The following is a 19784-nucleotide window of genomic DNA, read 5'->3' as shown; positions in this document are numbered from 1 at the left end:
TTTGAGCCTTTCTTCCCCTGCTTTACCTGCCTAAATGCCAGAAATTTACTTTAACGAAGTGCATATGGGTTCCCCCTAGTATGTAGCTCCAACTATACCCATTTTTGTTTCCATGTTCAATCTAATCATATCCAGGATCCCACACTCCAATTTCATTTTCTGTCCTCTCTCGTGTGACACCCTTCACGAAACCAAGTTAAAATTCCGACCGATACCATACTCTCTATGATTCATGTCAAAAGCAACAGGAAACTCTCTCACGCAAAACAGGACCTCAAGCTATCATTCGACGATCGGTGAGTCAGATGAGTGTTACATAAACAAAAATATTATGGACTCGACTTTTTTTTTTTTTTTTTTTTTTTTTGCTAGATTCTGATTTACACTGAGATTTTTCAAGAGACCCAGTTAATTACATCGAGCAGTCAAGTTACATAAACTTTACATAAGCACTATATGGCCACAGTGCCTATTCGTCCTTGGTCCGATGATAACCCTTCACATTTAACATTCGATGTACATAAGTGGGGCAGAGAAGGGCGTCCATTTTACGGTGAATCTATACCTAGGAGAAGGATGTTGTCATGAAAATGATGATACAACCTGTCTTAAGCTTTAGGACAAGTTAAGTAATGTCTTTCTCGGTTTTCCTACAAAAGCATTCGATAATTTGAATTTCTTACCTTATTAATTTACATCATCTTTGGAATCAACATGCGATAAGGAACATAACTATATACTTTCAACCAGATTTAGACTCCATGTGCAGGACGTGGCAAAAAAAAACAGGCATTTTCTGAAGCTCTGCTTTCTAATTTTGGGGCTTTCTAGACTTCCTTTCACAAGGTACAGTAAATCCGTTGAAAATAATGTGAATATAAATATTTCCTATCTATGTTTTTTCAGTTTATTTTTACTTGCCCCATTATTCAAATCAGAGCTGTTAGGGAAAGGGAGAGGGAACTCTATATCCCATACATTATTTCCAAATCAATTCCTTGTTTCTTCCAGTTTTACTATCATTTAATGATTTTGCTAAATAATTCAGAGAGAGAGAGAGAGAGAGAGAGAGAGAGAGAGAGAGAGAGAGAGAGAGAGAGAGAGAGAGAGAGAGAGAAATATCGTAACTTAATGTCTGTTGTCTGTCTACATGTATGCTGACAATGCCAGAGGAGACAGAGAGGGGACCCCCAGTAAAAGGCTGTTGTAGATTTTAGTTTGATAGAAAATCCCATTAATATGGACTATCAGTGACACTATCCTTGCTACTCTAATCCTTTTCTACCATTTCTTCTTTGATTCACTTATGAACCGCCAAACAACATAAAAATCTTTCATTTTATTCACTCATAATAATAAGTATACAGAGAGAGAGAGAGAGAGAGAGAGAGAGAGAGAGAGAGAGAGAGAGAGAGAGAGAGAGAGAGAGAGAGGCCAGTTTATTTGTGAAAAGTATGTTTAACAAGAATAATGTCACGAAGTCATAAAATAATAGCTAAAATATTTTATACGTAAACTGCCTATGTTGTTATGAATCGTACTTGAAACTCGATGCAATCCCATACACGTATACAAAGAGATGGGGAGAGAGCGAGACACTCAAATTTTACTGACCACTGATATTGTGTTCACGCTAAATGGCGGAAAGCTTTCCAAATCGATTGATTCCGCTGGGCCAAACGACCAGAAACGAAATTCAGCTTTAAGTGGCTAATGAACTTATCGGCGCCGTCCTTTTACTCCAAAGATATATTCGCTTCCCAAAGACTCGTCGCAGAGTTACACGGATCGTTTATCCACTGGAAATTATGATCAATAATAATTCAATCTGCCGATAGGGGACCAGATAATATTAGCTCTCATCGTTCCTACTCTTATATATGTATGACAGTGCACAAACGACTTCGATTTATTGCAAAGTGATGATAGATAAGAGTAACTGATAAAAAAAAAGGTTATAAAAAAGCGGTTCTGAGGTGCTCTAGTAAAAGATGCAAGTGAACAAGGTTAATAATTCTGTACACGCAAAACAAATGCCTTCGGCGCTTCAAGGACTTCATTTTCCCTTCATCTGTTTTATTCCTGCTCCATATTCATCAATCGCTCAATCAGACAACTAATTCTGCTCTGTCCCACACAAAAGCAAGTTCAAGACCTATTTCGAAGGGGCTCAATTTGCTGTGGAGTCCTCGTTTTCTAAAAGTGGCTGTAGATTTCTGAACGCAAGAGACGAGACTGTTTAAAAAGTAGAACTCGGCAAGCAACATAGGCTGCAATTTCAACATTTAGAAATTGAGACTCATGAACTAAACTAAAAAAGATAACTATTTTGGAAAGTTTGATTCAGGTTGAGCCGGAACTGAAATGAACTTCTAAAACCAAAACATATCAGGGATTCTGGTAGTCTTTTTTCTGCTGTTAACAAATTGATATACAATAACTGCCACTCTCAAAACCGCAATTTCAAAAATCCACTGAATCAGAGACTATGAAAGGACCTTTTCCATACACTAAAAATTTTTATAAATGAACCACATAAAAGACCCCTTCCCTGTGGTACAGCTTTGATTTCTTACTAGAAGGATATGCAAGCGTTAACCATGACCTGTAAAATGCAACGTGTTACTACCTTAACATATGAACACTCATAACCCTGGATTCAATATACGAGGTGAGTAGCCATTCAGCCAAACTGAAAACCTCCACGCCACCAAGCAACTTCCATTCAGAAAAACTCTCATGTAAACCAGGGTGCAATAAACACCATTTCACTTTTACATTTGCTCTAGATGTTGTAAATAGCCGTTCAAAATGTGATGTCCTTCTTTATGGACCCCGAATAGCCTTGGAACAGGAACACTTGACTACCCCCAAAAGGGTAGCCTGTCGTCTGACAGTAAAAAAAAAAAAAAAAAAAAAAAAAAAAAAAAACGCTCTCTGTACATTAATTCCAGTGTCACTTTCATGTTCATGGACCGAGGCTATTCGAGGTCCATCAGAAGCACATTTCTCATTTAATAGCCAATTTCAAATCTATCTGACACAAGTAAAAGTGGTTTAGAATTAAAATAAGTGAGTTTTGTTATTCACTACGAGCACACATCCACCTGGAACAAGGCAAAAACGCCATTACCTGATTAAGCAAGCTTCCATATTACTGAATACATATATGGAAAAATTATTAATAAACAAATGAAAATTAGTAATTAAGTAATCAAATGAACAAAATATAAATATGCAAATCATAAACACTGGCTGTAAAAGTAAAAATGTTAAGATAATATATATTACAAGGCACTTGACAGCATCATTACAGCCAATATAAAGGCACTTTACAGTGTCTTACAACCTTTATAAAACTCAAAGCATTAGCTTCACACCAAACAACCATTCCAGTGTTTGGAAGAATTACTATTTGGATTTTTTCCTTTGTTTCCTCACAACTACGTAAGCAGCTTTGGTTGCATTTACTTTCAATCCTCTCGCGTCTATTCCACTATCTTGTGTCCATACAGGAGAACAGTTGTCTAATAAAGGTGTAAGAAAGGAAACATATGCCATTAATATCATCAACTCGGTGCACGTGAGAAGCCCAAAGGGCAACACCAAAGTTTGCTGAGAGATGATATATTTCTAAGTGCTGTGGAAGAACGCTTGGAGTCGAAGTCATCAACAAAGCATAGCCTAATAACTAATATCGGGTACAAACTTGCCTATGCAAAGTGAGCCATGGAGAACAGACGTGACGCGAGATCAAGTTAAGTAATGAAGTCTTAACTTTGCTGGAGTCGAAACTCATGTCTCACTGACTAAACCACTTACTTGTCTATTCCAGATCTCTCTTACAGCTAACGGTAACTTCATTTTGCATTTCTGGGAAGAAAATGGTTGTTGCAATAGTATTATCTGTATAGCGTCCTATTTTACTCTCTGGACCAACAACCACGTCACCAGAAAAGACTAAAAACAACAGATCCCAGAATGCAGCTGCAAAATATCAGACACGATAGGTCTAGGCTCACTAAAAAAAAATACCCTTGACAACCCTGTTACAGTCGCTTAAAATCTGTTAATGAAAGAAAGTATGTAGCCTCTAACCATGTCAGTTTAAACAATCGAGAATTAACGTTATTTTCAATCTTCAAAATGAAAAAAATCCACTGGACTAAGCCTAAAAGAAGTTCCACACAGCAAACTCCGATATGTGATAAGAAGGGAACAATGACAATATATAAAACACATATACCTGGTAGTTTGCAAATATATAAAAAAGCAGTAATAAAAGTACGCAAAACTAGGGCAGTGGTAAATGGTGCTTCAAAGTAACGTTACTGTTTCTCTTAAACTTAAGGGCATGGCCATCAAAAAACTGGTGCTATTAAACAACGTGACAACACGGCACCTCAACACAATACGGATGCTGAAATGATAAAGATCTACCATTTGTTTATAGACAGGAAGCTCTTAATCTATACCTAGTCTTTGCTGCATTACAGCAACACTTTGAAATATTCAGATTAACTAAGTATGGCGTTGCCTATGAAGTGGCTAATCACTAACGCCTTCATTTCAGCCTCGGTCCTCAATGACTATTTATAAGACTTTACAATTTAGGCCAAATGACAAGCACTGGGACCTATGAGGTCAATAAGCGATGAAAGGAAAGCTGAGAGTAAAGGAGCTTTGAAAGGTGTAACAGAAGGAAGACCTCCCAGTTGCACTATGAAACAATTGTTAAGAGAGGGTGGAAAGTAACATGGAAGAAAGAGAATATGAACGGAGGTACAGTAAAAGGAATGAAAGGAGATGCAGCTAGGGGCCGAAGGGATGCTGCAAAGAACCTTAAGTAATGCCTACAGCGCACCGCGTGAGGTGCACTGGTGGCACTACTCCCCCTACGGGGTTCCTCAATGACTAAACCACTTCCTGATCAGCTCCATATTTCTAGCAAGCTAGCAGCAACTTTATTTTACGTGTGTCGGGGGGTGGGAGTGGGAGGCGGACTGAATTACGGCGACGGTAACTTCTCACCGAAAACAGACATCATTGCTTTCCCGTCAGTGGAAGCCCGAACTACGACCCGTAAAACCAATTGATGATTGAGAGTTCTGAGGCATGAATTATTTCAAAACAAATTTATTTACCTTCTGGTAATGAAAGCACTGCTGTCATGATAAGTGTCATTCAGTGCAAATTGGCCAGTCTGCGTTGTTCGAGTTGGGCGTCTAGAACTAATAAATTAATTCCGACTGTTCTCAAGATTCTTACAACAGCTGGATGGCAAACTGTTTTCACAATCAGGATTCTGAAGGAAGTCATTTTTATGAGCGGTTACATAAAATGGAAACATGATTCCGTATAATTCTTTGTGGATAAATCTTTAGTTTATTTTTATTCCTATCTCATTCGTCGTCGTCGCCGCCACTATTATTATGATTATGATGTTAGGGTCAGTAATGATTTTTTCTAAATCTTATTAATAGGACTATTATTAATTTTTTTTCGTGGCATTCATTTTTACTGCACCAAGGAAACTGTCCTTATGCTCTCTCGACGAAGCACACAGTTAATGACATTAATTTTCAAATGCTTTTTCTCTCTCAATGGCGCAACTTAAACTTGGTGGATGCTGATTACTGGAGAAAATGTGGTTCCAACTTCACTTTGTTTTCCTCCACGATAAGATTCTAAGTTTGGGTGCCGCTATTCAATCGCAGAATCTTAAGTTTTTCAGTTTTATGAAAACTGGGATTCGGTTATCTGCCTGCAGATGTGTTTGTGAGTTACACTTCGCTGCGATGGCAATCAATATTCCATTAATTTAATCATCTTTTCTGGTTAATGGCTTAGTTCTCTTCCGCGTAAGTTATATTGTGCAATGACTTGATTTCCACTTTCATCCTTAATATCGTAGGGGTTACGTAACCTCTAGCAGTTTAAAGTGACATTCAACGTATGGACTGAAGTGACATTCCACGTATCCACGTATGTATTGAAGTGACATTCCACGTATGCATTGAAGTGACATTCCACGTATGCACTGAAGTGACATTCCACGTATGCACTGAAGTGACATTCCACGTATGTATTGAGGTGACATTCCACGTATCCACGTATGTATTGAAGTGACATTCCACGTATGCACTGAAGTGACATTCCACGTCACTCCACGTATGTATTGAAGTGACATTCCACGTATGCATTGAAGTGACATTCCACGTATGTACTGAAGTAACACTCCACGTACGTAATGTTTATCGTGGACTAATGCATTTCTTTTTGGAAAGAATCTGATCTTGCTTCCTAACAGCAGGTCTGCTGGGCTAAAACAAAAGAAGGAAATAGAGAAGCTAAACTTACAAATTCTCCTAATGTATTCCCCTCTATTCATCTTTCATACAGCATGAAAAAGGGGCCTTTTATCCTCAAACTTTCACTGAGTTTTCAAGAAATATCAAATACATCATTATAGAAAGATTAAGAAACTAAATCACAAACTTCGGAGTCTTGTTTTGTCTGTTTTCTTTCTTGGGACTGTTTCGAAGGTGCAACTGGTAACATTTAGTTCCTCCGTTTTTACTCTGAAATTCGTGGAAATCAAAGGCCCGGCAATAAACCAACACTTAGGAAATATATGTATGCTAGTAATTCTGCTATCTACGAACTGTCGGTCAGTTAGCCTAATTCACCTAGACACCTAGAAAACATCTCCAAGGCAACTATGCATATGTGCATGCTTTACCATTATAAAATTTTGCAGTCTTGGGGAGAATGAAAATTAAATTGCTCATTTTTTTCATCAAGCTTTATGGAAAGAGAATAAAGGTTCCACTGACCACTTTTCACTCTCCCGAGAAAGGAAAAGATTCACTTTTCTTCCTCCTTGTAGGGGATCTAATCACTACGTCATTACACCAGAGAACGCGTTTTTCAGCTGGATCTGTATCAGGAAAAAAAAAAACACACAGCCAAAAGGTTAAATGTCACAGGAGAAGCGGAGATCCTGTCATTATTGATTATTCTAGTTCCATTCTTGATGGAGGAAATTCCGTATGGACTGGAAAGAAGAATGCTTTGGTAGAATCAGTAGACGGTGGCCATGATTATCGGAGATTCTTCTCCTTGTACAGGTTCTTTGCCTCCTGTTACCGTTATAGAGCTGCGGACTCTCCTTCAAACACATCCTCATGATTAAGTATAGGGTAGCTGAGTATTTCCTGTTGTTTCCCCATCTCTCAATGCCTAATTTCTCATCTACCTTGAACTAGATGCTGGCACTACGCTTGTTTTCTGTTTCTCACGTTGTCCTACAGCCAACATGTTTTTGATCCGCAAGTCTTCTTTTTTATATATATTAGACCTTCCGATCCAATTTCTTTTCCCTTCTCGTCATTTCATCTTCATGTGAAGCAGAGCTTCACTCACTCAATCCTGAGGCTATTAATGTGGATTTGCCCCATGTCTGTACAAAGGTAGATGTCATACGCATAGTCCAGCGTCGCCCAAACAAATGGTCTTTAATTAAGCTGATGCAAAAATAGAAATTTGTGATTTTTATGTGTCGAAAGATTAAAACAAAATACAGGGGATTTCTGAAGTAATTAAATTATCTATTAAAAATATATAGACTGAAATCGTCGCTCTTGGGTTTAATCGGAGATTCGTCTCGCTTTGTTTTTATGGAGTTACATACTTTTCGACATTGTGACAAGTTTACTCGAGGGTCGATGGTCACATTTTCTTTTGTATTTATACACAAAGATTTTCTGTGCAAAACTACCTCTTCAACTTACTGTTCATCTTCTCTACTATTACATCTCAGTGCAACAGTGAAGTTTTCTGTCTTTATCTTGATGTCCAATCACGTCACCTCCTCTTTCTACTGTCTTGAGAGCTGAAGGCTGAAAGTGCCTCAGTGCAAACCTTTAAAGACTAATGATGTATACAAGATTCCACGTAAGCATTAAATAGATAACGTTATGGAAAAATAAAAGTTAACTTTTCCCCAAGGGTGTGAATTGTCTAAAACGAATTTTAACATTGCTATATTTTACCAAAATACACCATTATCCCGTGGAATATACAACTTGAAGTAATCACATATCTTTATCCGCCAGACTGGCGTGTCACTGCAATGATTACATCACATACTATGCCGTATCTGTCAAGAGAGAAATGGCGTTTTTCTTCCTGAATAGCCTGCTCAGCTCTGAATGGCTTTTATTATCCTCCTAATAGAGTTTACCTCTTACTTTAAGACTGAGGGCGGTTCCGCCTATTGTAAGACTGCTTCTTTCGCCCTTTTTATGGGGATCATATTTTGGGCTCTGCTCTTGAGAACTGTTATGTGAATGTTGCCGTCTCTTGCATAGCCAACTTTCCCGTGAAGGGTCATGGTTTTCCAAGAATACTTGAAAGCCAGTTCCAGTGCTAGATTTGGTCATCATTCGCTGCTACTTTGGCTTGTTATCTACGTGTCACCTACTCCGAGGTGCTAGTACTAAACATGGCGGAAGCTCCTTGGGACACCGTGTTTAGCTAGCCCCTCGGGGATCTAAGTATAATACACCCATTTCTATGTTGTGTAGTCGACAATCTATATTAATAAACGATATCTTCGTGCGACCGTCTACTTTACATTTACCATACGGTGTTTAGTACTAGCACCTCGGAGTAGGTGACGCGTAGATAACAAGCCAAAGTAGCACCCATTATTCTCTCTCCTCTACACCTTTTACGTCTGAACTGTGGAACTCTTCATCTCTGTCTCTGTTCTAAGAGTACTTTGGTCTCCTCCAGTTCAAGAGACGGGTTTGTCAACACTAAAGGGAATGAGATTATTGACGTCAATACCTCCTCCATTTTTTATAGGAGGGAGTCAGTTTCGACTTCTACCCTGAGTATCTTTTCCTTCTTTTACAAAGTATACAATATGTACACTCACGCTCGCAGTGACTAGATCTTTAGTATTGATTTACTTTATGCCAGAAACATCGGACTCTTGCTGTATGCATTTCCGTGGCTACAACATGTCATGTAAAATGGAAGAAGAAATCTGAAAAGAACAGTAAATCACAAGATGTAAAACAAGGAAAGGAATCTGAATACAGTATTCCAAAATATGCCTAACTTGATCTGGCTAGGGATTTAAACCTAACTGTACCATAAATGTGAAAATATGGTGTTTGTTCAAGTCAGATGGCTTAACAGAAGAAGCATTTCTTTTTCAAAAAGCATCCCGGACTACCCATCCCATTCCAACAGACACAATCATTTTTTAATAAACTTGAAAAATTTAAGGAAATTGTATTTCCTAAACGACAAAGGCTTTAAAATTTCTGGCCAGTAGTTCAGCTGGAATAGAAATGAGAGATATCGCCCACATTTCACTGACGAGCGTACAAGAAAGCCGCTTAAAACCCCAAACACAAATATAACTGGAACGTTTGCCCTATTTTCTTTCTCCTCTCTTTTCCCTTACTAATAGCCACGTATCTTTACACACTCATACAAATTTTATGTTACAGACCATTATCTATTTTCCGTCTATATTTATATACACATACACACAGACCCACATTATATATATATATACAGTATATATATATATATATATATATATATATATATATATATATATATATATATATATATAGATAGATAGTGGCATATATATAATGATAAACAGATAGATAGACAGATCGATAGATAAATAATATATATATTTATGGATATAGATATACTGTATATTTACATATATACAGTATATATATACATATATATAAAATATATATATATATATATATATATATATATATATATATATATATATTTATATATATATATATACATACACATCCAATCGCACTTTCCTATTAAAGGGATGACGGCAACATGTGTTAGCCTTCTGATTCCTATTAAGTCTTTAGGGATGAAGTTGCTAGACCCCAGACATCTTTAACCTGGATGAAAGTACCGCAATCGTTGAACTACCACGTACATAGTTCACTTATCAGGCCAGCAGAGGTACAATGGGTTCAAGAAAGAATGAACAAAGCGTGCCCATCCACTCGCCCTCGCCTCTGAATAGAACATGGGTTCCCTCACTGTCAGAGGTTCCTTTAGCTCAAACAGCGCTTTTTGACCTAAGCAATGACTATGTATCTTGCAGCTAGCTGGCCGTTGGTGTTTGCAACCAAAGAGAAGATGGGTAAGACGCTAGCAACTTCTCTAAAAGTAATAGCTAAATAACTGAAGGTAACATAGATTATATACATACACATATACATAATGTATATGCACATATATATATATATACAGTATATATATACATATATACACACACACACACATGTATATATATATATATATCCCGGCATTGCCTAAATTGGAAAGTAGCTATGGCCCTGACATGTTAAGGTCAACGTTAAATTATACTGAGATTACTCTGAACTCCAGTGCTATTAGTGGATTAAGTACGCTCAATGTGAAGTCTCGACCTTTCATAATTCAAGATTAAGTCATTCTGATATTTTACCTTTAAGTATGATCGTGACCTAACTTCTATTATGCATGCAAAATACGTCTGTATCTCACAGATTTCAACACTTATGACCAAGGTTAAAATTCATACGTGACCTGCGACCTCTAAGTAGAGCCTAACCTTACTTTACTCTGCACATGAAAGCCAGAAATGAAGTCTCTCTCAATGAGTTAATAATTGGCCTAGGTTCAACTCATACTTTGCCTTTGAATTTTAAGTATGACACTATACTTGACCACAGTGTAATACATTGCAAACTATTCCTCATGAAAGTTGTATATTAGGACTAATCTGCCACTGGTTAGGTGCAGTCTTTTGTCACACGAAGAAGGACAAACATGCAAACATTCATAAATATATATAGGCAAATTTTTTCATATATATATATATATATATATATATATATATATATATATATATATATATATATAAATGGGGTGAGTATATACCTTAAGAAGGTTACGAGCCTGTCCTGTGGTGAGAACCAGGTCCAGCTGGCTCAGCTGGTATTACCTGGATCAGGGCCCGGAGCTCCGTGGACGAGCATTTGCTGTCTTGTACCCCTTCAAATAAAAGTTCGATGCAGGACTGACAAATGGTGCCTCGTTCAGAAGGAACACCAGAAGTCACTGGCAGCTGGATGCTAGTAGCTAGGGTTAAGGCGCTGAGCGCTTTTTCTCCTTGGCTCCAAATCTGGGCGCTTGGCAGCTGACCTACGTTGAAACCCAACAGGCTTGAGCCACTGGCCTTTGCTTGGAACTGCATGCTACGAGGAACTGGCTACCCTTTGCCGTGTTTAGCTAATAAATGAATATGCCTAGTCCCTAGCATATAGGGATGCTAAGAATCTCTTACTTAAGAAGGCATTGTGATTATTATAATTATATATATTATATATACACATATATTTATATATATATATATATATATATATATATATATTAATAGATAGATAGATAGGTAGATAGATAGAAGGACAGAGAGAGAGATAGATATGTATACACATTATACATACATGCTATATATAATACATATATATGTAAATATATATACATATATACAGTACACACACACACACATATATATATATATATATATATATATATATATATATATATATATATATATATATATATATATAGAGAGAGAGAGAGAGAGAGAGAGAGAGAGAGAGAGAGAGAGAGAGACGTATGTATAAAACGTTTATATACATTACATATTATATACATAATATATATATACACACAGACACAGCTATGCATATGTATATATATACGTACATATATTTAGGGCATGGAGAGGGGAATAACTTAATACACAGGTTGTTTAAGACTTTCTTGGGGATGCTGAAGAAGGAAGTATCATCCAGCGCGTACATTCTGCCTATGGTAGCGCGCTCGCTCCGTCGAGATTAGGCAGATTACCGGGCGATAGGGTCTCTCGGGTTCATGATGTGTTTTGACTATTACATTGGGTATCCTGGAGGATTGTAGCCCCCCAGGGCGGTGGAAATTATAAGCAGAAGTAAATCCTTCGATGTCAGGATGGATGTCATCCGTCGAATTTAAATGCGGATTCTTCTTTATGAACGATGATATATGAATTATTATTATTATTATTCAGTAGATGAAACCTATTCATATGCAACAAGCCCAAAGGGGCCATTGACTTGAAATTCAAGCTTCCAAAGAATATGGTGTTCATTAGGAAGAATTAGGAGGAAGTTAAAGGGAAATATAGAAAGAAGATATCCCACTTATCAAAAAAGAAAAAAAAATAAGTTAATAAAGAGATAAATAGATTACAAAGTATTAAAATGCAAGAAGAACAGTTTTAGGGTATTAATGGACTGCATTTGCGCTTGAACTTCTGAAGTTCCAACTGCACGACATCCTCTGAAGGGAGGCTGTTCCACAGTCCAACGGTGTGAGGAATAAAGGACCTTTGGAACTGAGAAGTTCGACAGCGAGGCACATTTACTGCATACTGGTGCTGCTGTTCAGCGAATCTGGTTGCCCTCGGCAGATCAAGGAGACCAGGGATCAGTTGTTTAAGTGAAATATCCCTGCTGAAATACAACAGTCTTCTGAAGCTCTCCGTATGAAAATGTCTTCATTTTCCCAAAGTTATCTGGCAGCTTCTCTGCTGTTCATTCTGACAGCTCGACTGTCAAAGAAAGCTTGTCATGTATATACGTACGGGAATATGTATGTGTGGAATAAGAGGTCCTTAATTATGTCCTACTGTTGCTTAAAATGGTTGCAACGGAAAAACTCGACATGCCACCAGGGATGTCCTGACGTGACCTCAAAGATTCCATTCGATCCAGCGAACAAAGCCCCCGGATTATCACCTTCGCATGACGCCAATGCAATTTCGCTAAACGTTCAGCTTCACTTTATCGCAGTCTCGTCCCTGAAAACCAAAGTTCTCCAGGGTCGATGTTGTCTATTCTTTAGGATAAATTTCTCTGTAAAACCGACAGAGCAAATAAAAACTGAAGTATACCTGCGAGATATTTAAAAATGGGTTGCAGAATAACGCACAATTCACTATCAATCAGTAAAGACCCAGATACTTTACAAAACTGAAACCTCAAGAACTCATCGTAATGGATTTTAATTTCCCAATATATATATATATATATATATATATATATATATATATATATATATATATATATATATATATATATATATATATATATATATATATATATATATATATATATATACATATATATATTTATATATATATATATATATATATTTATATATATATATATATATATATATTTATATATATACATATATGTATATATACAGTATATATATATCTATATATAATTCATATATATATGTATATATACGGAATATATTTATATATAAAATTATACATACATGTATGTATATATGTATACACATGTATATATACGGTATATATATATATATATATATCTATATATAATTCATATATATATGTATATATATATATAATATATGTATATATATAAAATTATACATATGTGTATGTATATATATACATATATATATATATATATATATATATATATATATATATATATATATATATATATATATATATACACATTAAAGGTGGTATCTGAATAAAGACTTAATCATAAAGAAACAAGGAAGAGGCAAACATTACCTCGCTATGTAGCGGGAAATCGAATAACGATTTAGAGGGAAAAAAAAGGAGCAAAACAAAAGACATATCTGCACAGATACCTTTGCACAAGCACGCGACGACACAAAACAGCGCGAGCACCGCGCTCTTTCGCACATAAACCGCCCTTCTTGCGGACTTCAACTGCCTCGTAGTGGCACATGCAAGCACTGGCAAAGTCCATCACGTTCGCAAGCACTGGTGTGTGGCGCTCCCAGTCTTGTGTTCCTCGAATTCTCCCTCGCCTAGCACGAAGGGTGGACGGCTTGATCACAAGGCACCACCTGCTAGACTTAGAAGTGTCCGCACGCGAGGGGGAGCCCCCGGCCGCAAGCTCCTCTCTCTCTTTCGTGAACGATAATTGGGAAATGGAGAGGAAGTTACCTCTTTGGTAAATAGGTTTCTTCGGTTTACAACCAAATGTTCTGCTGGATACGAGTGTTTTCACGCCTACAAATACTGTGTCGTCGAAGGTTTGAGAGAAGGGACTTGAAACTACTCTATGAAGTTTGTCCGGTGATAAAAAAAAATATATTTACACTAGCTTATCTGTCAACTCTGGTAAACAATGATGGCATTATTCTAGAATATCTTTATCGTGCATAATTTGTTGCTCTGCATTTTCTTGGTTACAAAATTTTATAACACTTGACCGTGGTGTTCATTTATGGTAGCGTAGCTGTTACTCACATGCAATATAAGTATACGGATATAAAATTCTAGAATAAAGTCTTGGAAAAAATTTGAATGGCTCTTAAAAACTGTCGACATCAATATAATTCTCTCAAATTACTGAAGGTAAAAAATGATCAGTGACAACAATCACGATTGTTATGCAATCCTCTTTACAGAAGTTTTTTTTAAAACCATTTTCCGTGTCATCTGTTTTTTTTTTGTGTGTGTGTGTGTGTGACCTTCACTGGTGGTGAGTCATAACCATTCAATCAGTAATGCTTTCGTCATAAATTACAAATGGTCGATGCGAGTCGCCTAAGAAGTAATATCGTCACTTATGTCGTTCGATTGTGAGATTGCTGCTTTGTGCCCAAGATTATATATAAGGCAGAATATCTGAAAAATCCACTCAAATATTAAATGTCAACAAAATAATGATTAGTAAATACAATAAAAAAAATCTACAAAACAATTTATATGTTTACCTTTAAAAAATCCGCCTTCATTTTTCGCTGGAAATTTCAATAATCTCACTTGATGTCTACATACTAGAATTCACTCCCAAGTTACGTTTTTCCTGAATACTATATTTCTCCTATCTTATGAGCCCAGACCCTGATTGTGTCAGGGTTAGGACTTGCCTATTTATTCAGCATTCTTGTCTTTTTCACGAGTAGCCTGCTCCGTCGGTCTTCTCTCACAAAAGAACAAGGCGAAGTCAACACTCGTTAACGAAGATTCATTGCAATTCGCTCAAAACTCGATTTTTTTAAAACACGGTGGCCAACAAATTTGAACATCTCGATACGTTGAGCACAATTCGCCAACTTATTCTGCTCTGTCAATCTGCAAGTTATTTTCGCATCTAAAGGTTAAACACTCCAAATTGATCAGTATTTTTCCTTAGACAAGTAATGTCTCCGACACAAAAATTACACCTGGTTTTATTTTGAGAAAGTCTAATTTTGCTGGAGTTCATATGCATTGAATGGGGGGAAAAATTCGCTCAGAGAGAGCATACTCAAGGTACTGGATGATTTGTAAATATTAAAGAACCGAAAGATCTTATATAAAGATTATTCCAGTACGCTAATCAACAGCCATACTGTTAAAAACTTAATCAATTGCTATAATTATATTTAACAGTAATGATTTTATTTCTGTAGATAGAGAAAAAAAGGTGAACGTAAGTTTTAAAAGTAAAAATGCCCTTAGATGGGTCAAGACTCATCAAGATTTCATAGTCTCCGATTTCTGTACCAACTCTCTTTCACGAGACGGAGGTATCGCTATCACTCTTTCCCCTCCTCCTTTCCTTCTGGGTCCTTCCTATCTTTAACTCGCACTCGCCCTCCAAGGATAGTCAAGCACCTCTTACGACGCAACCAGTCTATCTCTCCTCCATCCTCCTAAAACTTCTGGACTGTACACGCCTTTCGCCAACCTGCCAACTTATATTCTATTCACGTGACAAAGCCGCCTAATACTCTTGGAGCTAACTTCCACTCAAGCTGACTTTTTCTCACCCATTCAACCATCCTTACTCCACAGCATAGATTCTTCAACTCCACTGCTTCTGCCTTTTTACTCTGGTCTCGTATAATATTCACACTTAGTTTTTATAAATGAGAATTGTTCGAACAATTCCTTTAAACACTCGTTATTCTGTTGCAAAGACGCTCTTCCCTTTCTCAAAAATTTTTGCAGAGATCCTGCTGTTTTCCCACTTTAACCTCTTCTGGAATCTCGTGGTCATGGTACCTGCTACACAGTAGTGAGAGCCAGCATGACGGAACAATTTAGGCACATTCTATTAAATCCTGTTGTTCCTATGTTGATGTAAGTAATGAATTAGCTACCTGGAAGCTAGTTGGCTGTGGTGTGCCACAGTCAGGGTGGTGAAAGGTATGGGTCTCATGTCTTTATCCCAAAACACTTACCGAAAATCGGAAGGGTAGCACCGCTTGGAGCTACCCTCTTAGAAAATGGGGCATGGGTAAAATAAAAATGCATCATTCAAAACATGTGTACATGCACACATACAAATATATATATATATATATATATATATATATATATATATATATATATATATATATATATATATATATATATATATATATATATACATATATACCTTATTCCCTCAGTACTACGTTACTGGTTTTAGTAAGTTTTTGCTATGAGGTTGTCAGCTCCATGCCCTTGCCCACAGATGTTCAAGATGCTTACCTCCCGACGGCTTCAGCCACTTCCTGGTGTCAGTCATCCAGGTACTGACCAGACCCAATATTGCTTAACTTCGCTATACAGACAACCAGTGGTATAGCACATGTTTTATGGCCGTCAGTGGTAAATAATGGATCTTGTCGTCTAGGGGTTATTAAATCCACTTTAATACAGATGGAACAAATAAAATTTGCTCGCAAAACTGGAACGATAGAATCGCGTTCATTTGAAATTCACGGTTCCTTGGTTAATCTTAGCAGTGAATAAGGTACTTGTACCTGCTAGTGAGTCAAAATCAATGTGTGTGTCGTAGCCATAATGGGAAGGTCAAAAGGCTAATAACCTCATCCAAAGATTTTCACTCAGAATCGAAGGGAAATAAATTTTTGAACCACACCGCCTAACACGACCATATACTTGTAAACTTAAACACACACACACACACACACACCACACACACACACACACACACATATATATATATATATATATATATATATATATATATATATATATATATATATATATATATATATATATATATAAACACACATATATATATATATATATATATATATATATATATATATATATATATATATAAATAAATTACATGTAATTTCAAACCCCTCAATGCCCTCGTAACGATTCTTCACACTTTGTAAACGACTGTCACACCTACGACTACATCCTAAAGAAGAAAGGAATGAAGATATTCTGATGCCCGAGCGAGATTCGAACTCGCATCCGGGGGCATCAGAACGAGGTAACGTTAACTACCTGGCCACAAAGAAAGTCAGGAGGGCATCATGGTTACCAAAATTATATACATAGTTATCTGGTAAAAAGTAACGAGTAGATTCTAAATTAGATTCTAAATTATATATATATATATATATATATATATATATATATATATATATATATATATAAAGACAAAATCCACGAGGGAAAGAGATTTTGTCTTTATTTATGCATTCATCATTTTCCATATCTTCGTGATTCACTTATACACACACACACACATATATATATATATATATATATATATATATATATATATATATATATATATATATATATATATATATATATATATATATATATATATATATATATATATATATATAATATAAATGTCTGCTATCTTACTTAGATTAAATCATGTAGTAAAAGATTAAACCATCAAATTTCCTTCTCCTTTGCAGGTGTAAAGTGCGAGGCGGTATTAGGGTCAGTGGAGTCGAGGCTGCTTCCACGGCCTGGAACTTGACAGATGACGTCAACTCCCGACGCACTTTGGCCTCTGTAACGGCTCTCCTAACCGACCCACCTAATAACGATACCCTTCATAATCTTGGGTAAGTATGTGAATGACGGTTCTCCATCCTTTGCCGTGCTTTTGTATTAAACACTTATTCATTATCTGAACAGCAATGTTTTTGCCACTGTATGTGGGAAAAGAAATTATATATCTATGTACATTATACATACATACATATATATATATATATATATATATATATATATATTATATATATATATATATATATATATATATATATATATATATATATATATATATATATATATATATATATATATATATATATATATATATAGAAATGTACACGTGAGAACGCGTTTCACAGAAATAAATTTCTGACTCACATCTGGAGCGAACCCCGGTCTTTCAAGAGAGTCCAGGCCGTTAGCAATTCCTCCGAAAAGTCATAAAAAAAGTTGGAACATAAGTACTCCGTACCTGAGGTTTTTCCCGGGCACGGGCCAGAGCCTAAAACATACCAGCGAACTTTACCAAACTTTCCGACCCAGCAGCGAAGGAATTGCTAACATTTCATTCGACTTATCCCTTCACCGTGAAGGACTCTCGCTTGAAAGACCGGGGTTCGGTCCCGATGTGAGTCAGAAATTTACATATGTGTATATGTATATATATATATGTATATATATATATATATATATATATATATATATATATATATATATATATATATTCATATATATAAAATATTTATCTATATATATATGTGTATGTATGTATGTATATACGTATGTAAATATGTAAATAGTGTTCATGAATATGTATTTAAGTGTACTTATACAGTATATGAACGGAATTACCGGGTAATATTCACACACAGTCCGCAATTACAGATTGATTTTCTTGACGCTCTACTACCAAAAATGCGCCCTTTAATTAGAATCTGACTAGGAAAAGGTAATCTTGAGGGCAACAAAATTACGCACGCTCTCACAACCGACCCATAACCACAATGGGAAATATACTAATGCGTGAAACCATCCCAACAGAAGATTGCAATGGAAACTATACGAGATAATGAGCGCAGCAGTTTCAGCTGATGTTGAACTTCACAATCATGGCTTAGAAATTCAGTTTCATGATGACTGCAGAAGCCAATTTCCTTAAATGTCCTCAAATGATTATGGAAGAAGGCCCGCAACAGTGCTCCGGTCTGAAAATCAATATGTATATAATAGAGGCACAGTCACCGACTTTTACCGCTGAAATCGTTGGGTGAGCAGCTCAGCCTTTGTGTTTGGGTGAAGAAGTTAGGAAGAACCCTTATATTACATATAATTATGTAGCACACAGCTCTGAATCAAGTTTTATCCATTCGAATAAATGAGAATCTGGTACTAGCCAAAGATGCTTTTAAACTCCATCAACAAAACGATCAAACATCGTCTTATGCAAAGAAGGACTGCACTCTTTTGTACATTGGAAGATCTCCAAAACTTTCCTCGAATTTCCTAAGAGCTTACTGTTTTTTCAAAACCCATACTGAAATTAATGCTGATTTGATTCGTACAGTAGATAAATAACATGAGACTACTTAGGCAGTCTTATACGACCCTTCATAAAGTAAACTACCCATAATCATCTTGAAAACCGGCCGGTAGTTAATAAACCTCACTAAACGTACTTGTGTCTGAGTTACTGATATGATTTTGGAAAAGAATGAGGAAAATCCCTCATAATGGAAACATTTTAAAGTTTTATTAAATTAATTAATTTATTTTACTTCTTTTGCGTCCTTTTGCGCATATAATTCTTACTTTGTCACGCGTATGTATATGGGTTATCCCTGTAAACCATACGAAT

General features: G+C 36.2%; 1 protein-coding gene across 1 annotated transcript in view; it reads left to right on the top strand.

Annotated features, from left to right (window-relative positions):
• Nucleotides 1-19784, top strand: part of dtn (transmembrane protein 132C dtn) — a 261444-nt gene that overhangs the window by 187537 nt on the left and 54123 nt on the right. The window contains 1 exon segment of the mRNA XM_067124361.1: nt 17845-17997. Within this exon segment, the coding sequence (XP_066980462.1) occupies nt 17845-17997 (153 nt within the window).

Source organism: Macrobrachium rosenbergii, chromosome 22 (assembly GCF_040412425.1).
Source record: "Macrobrachium rosenbergii isolate ZJJX-2024 chromosome 22, ASM4041242v1, whole genome shotgun sequence".
Classification (NCBI taxonomy): Eukaryota; Metazoa; Arthropoda; class Malacostraca; order Decapoda; family Palaemonidae; genus Macrobrachium; species Macrobrachium rosenbergii.
Note: the sequence above shows the minus strand (reverse complement) of the source record. Positions and strands in the feature narration are given on the sequence as shown.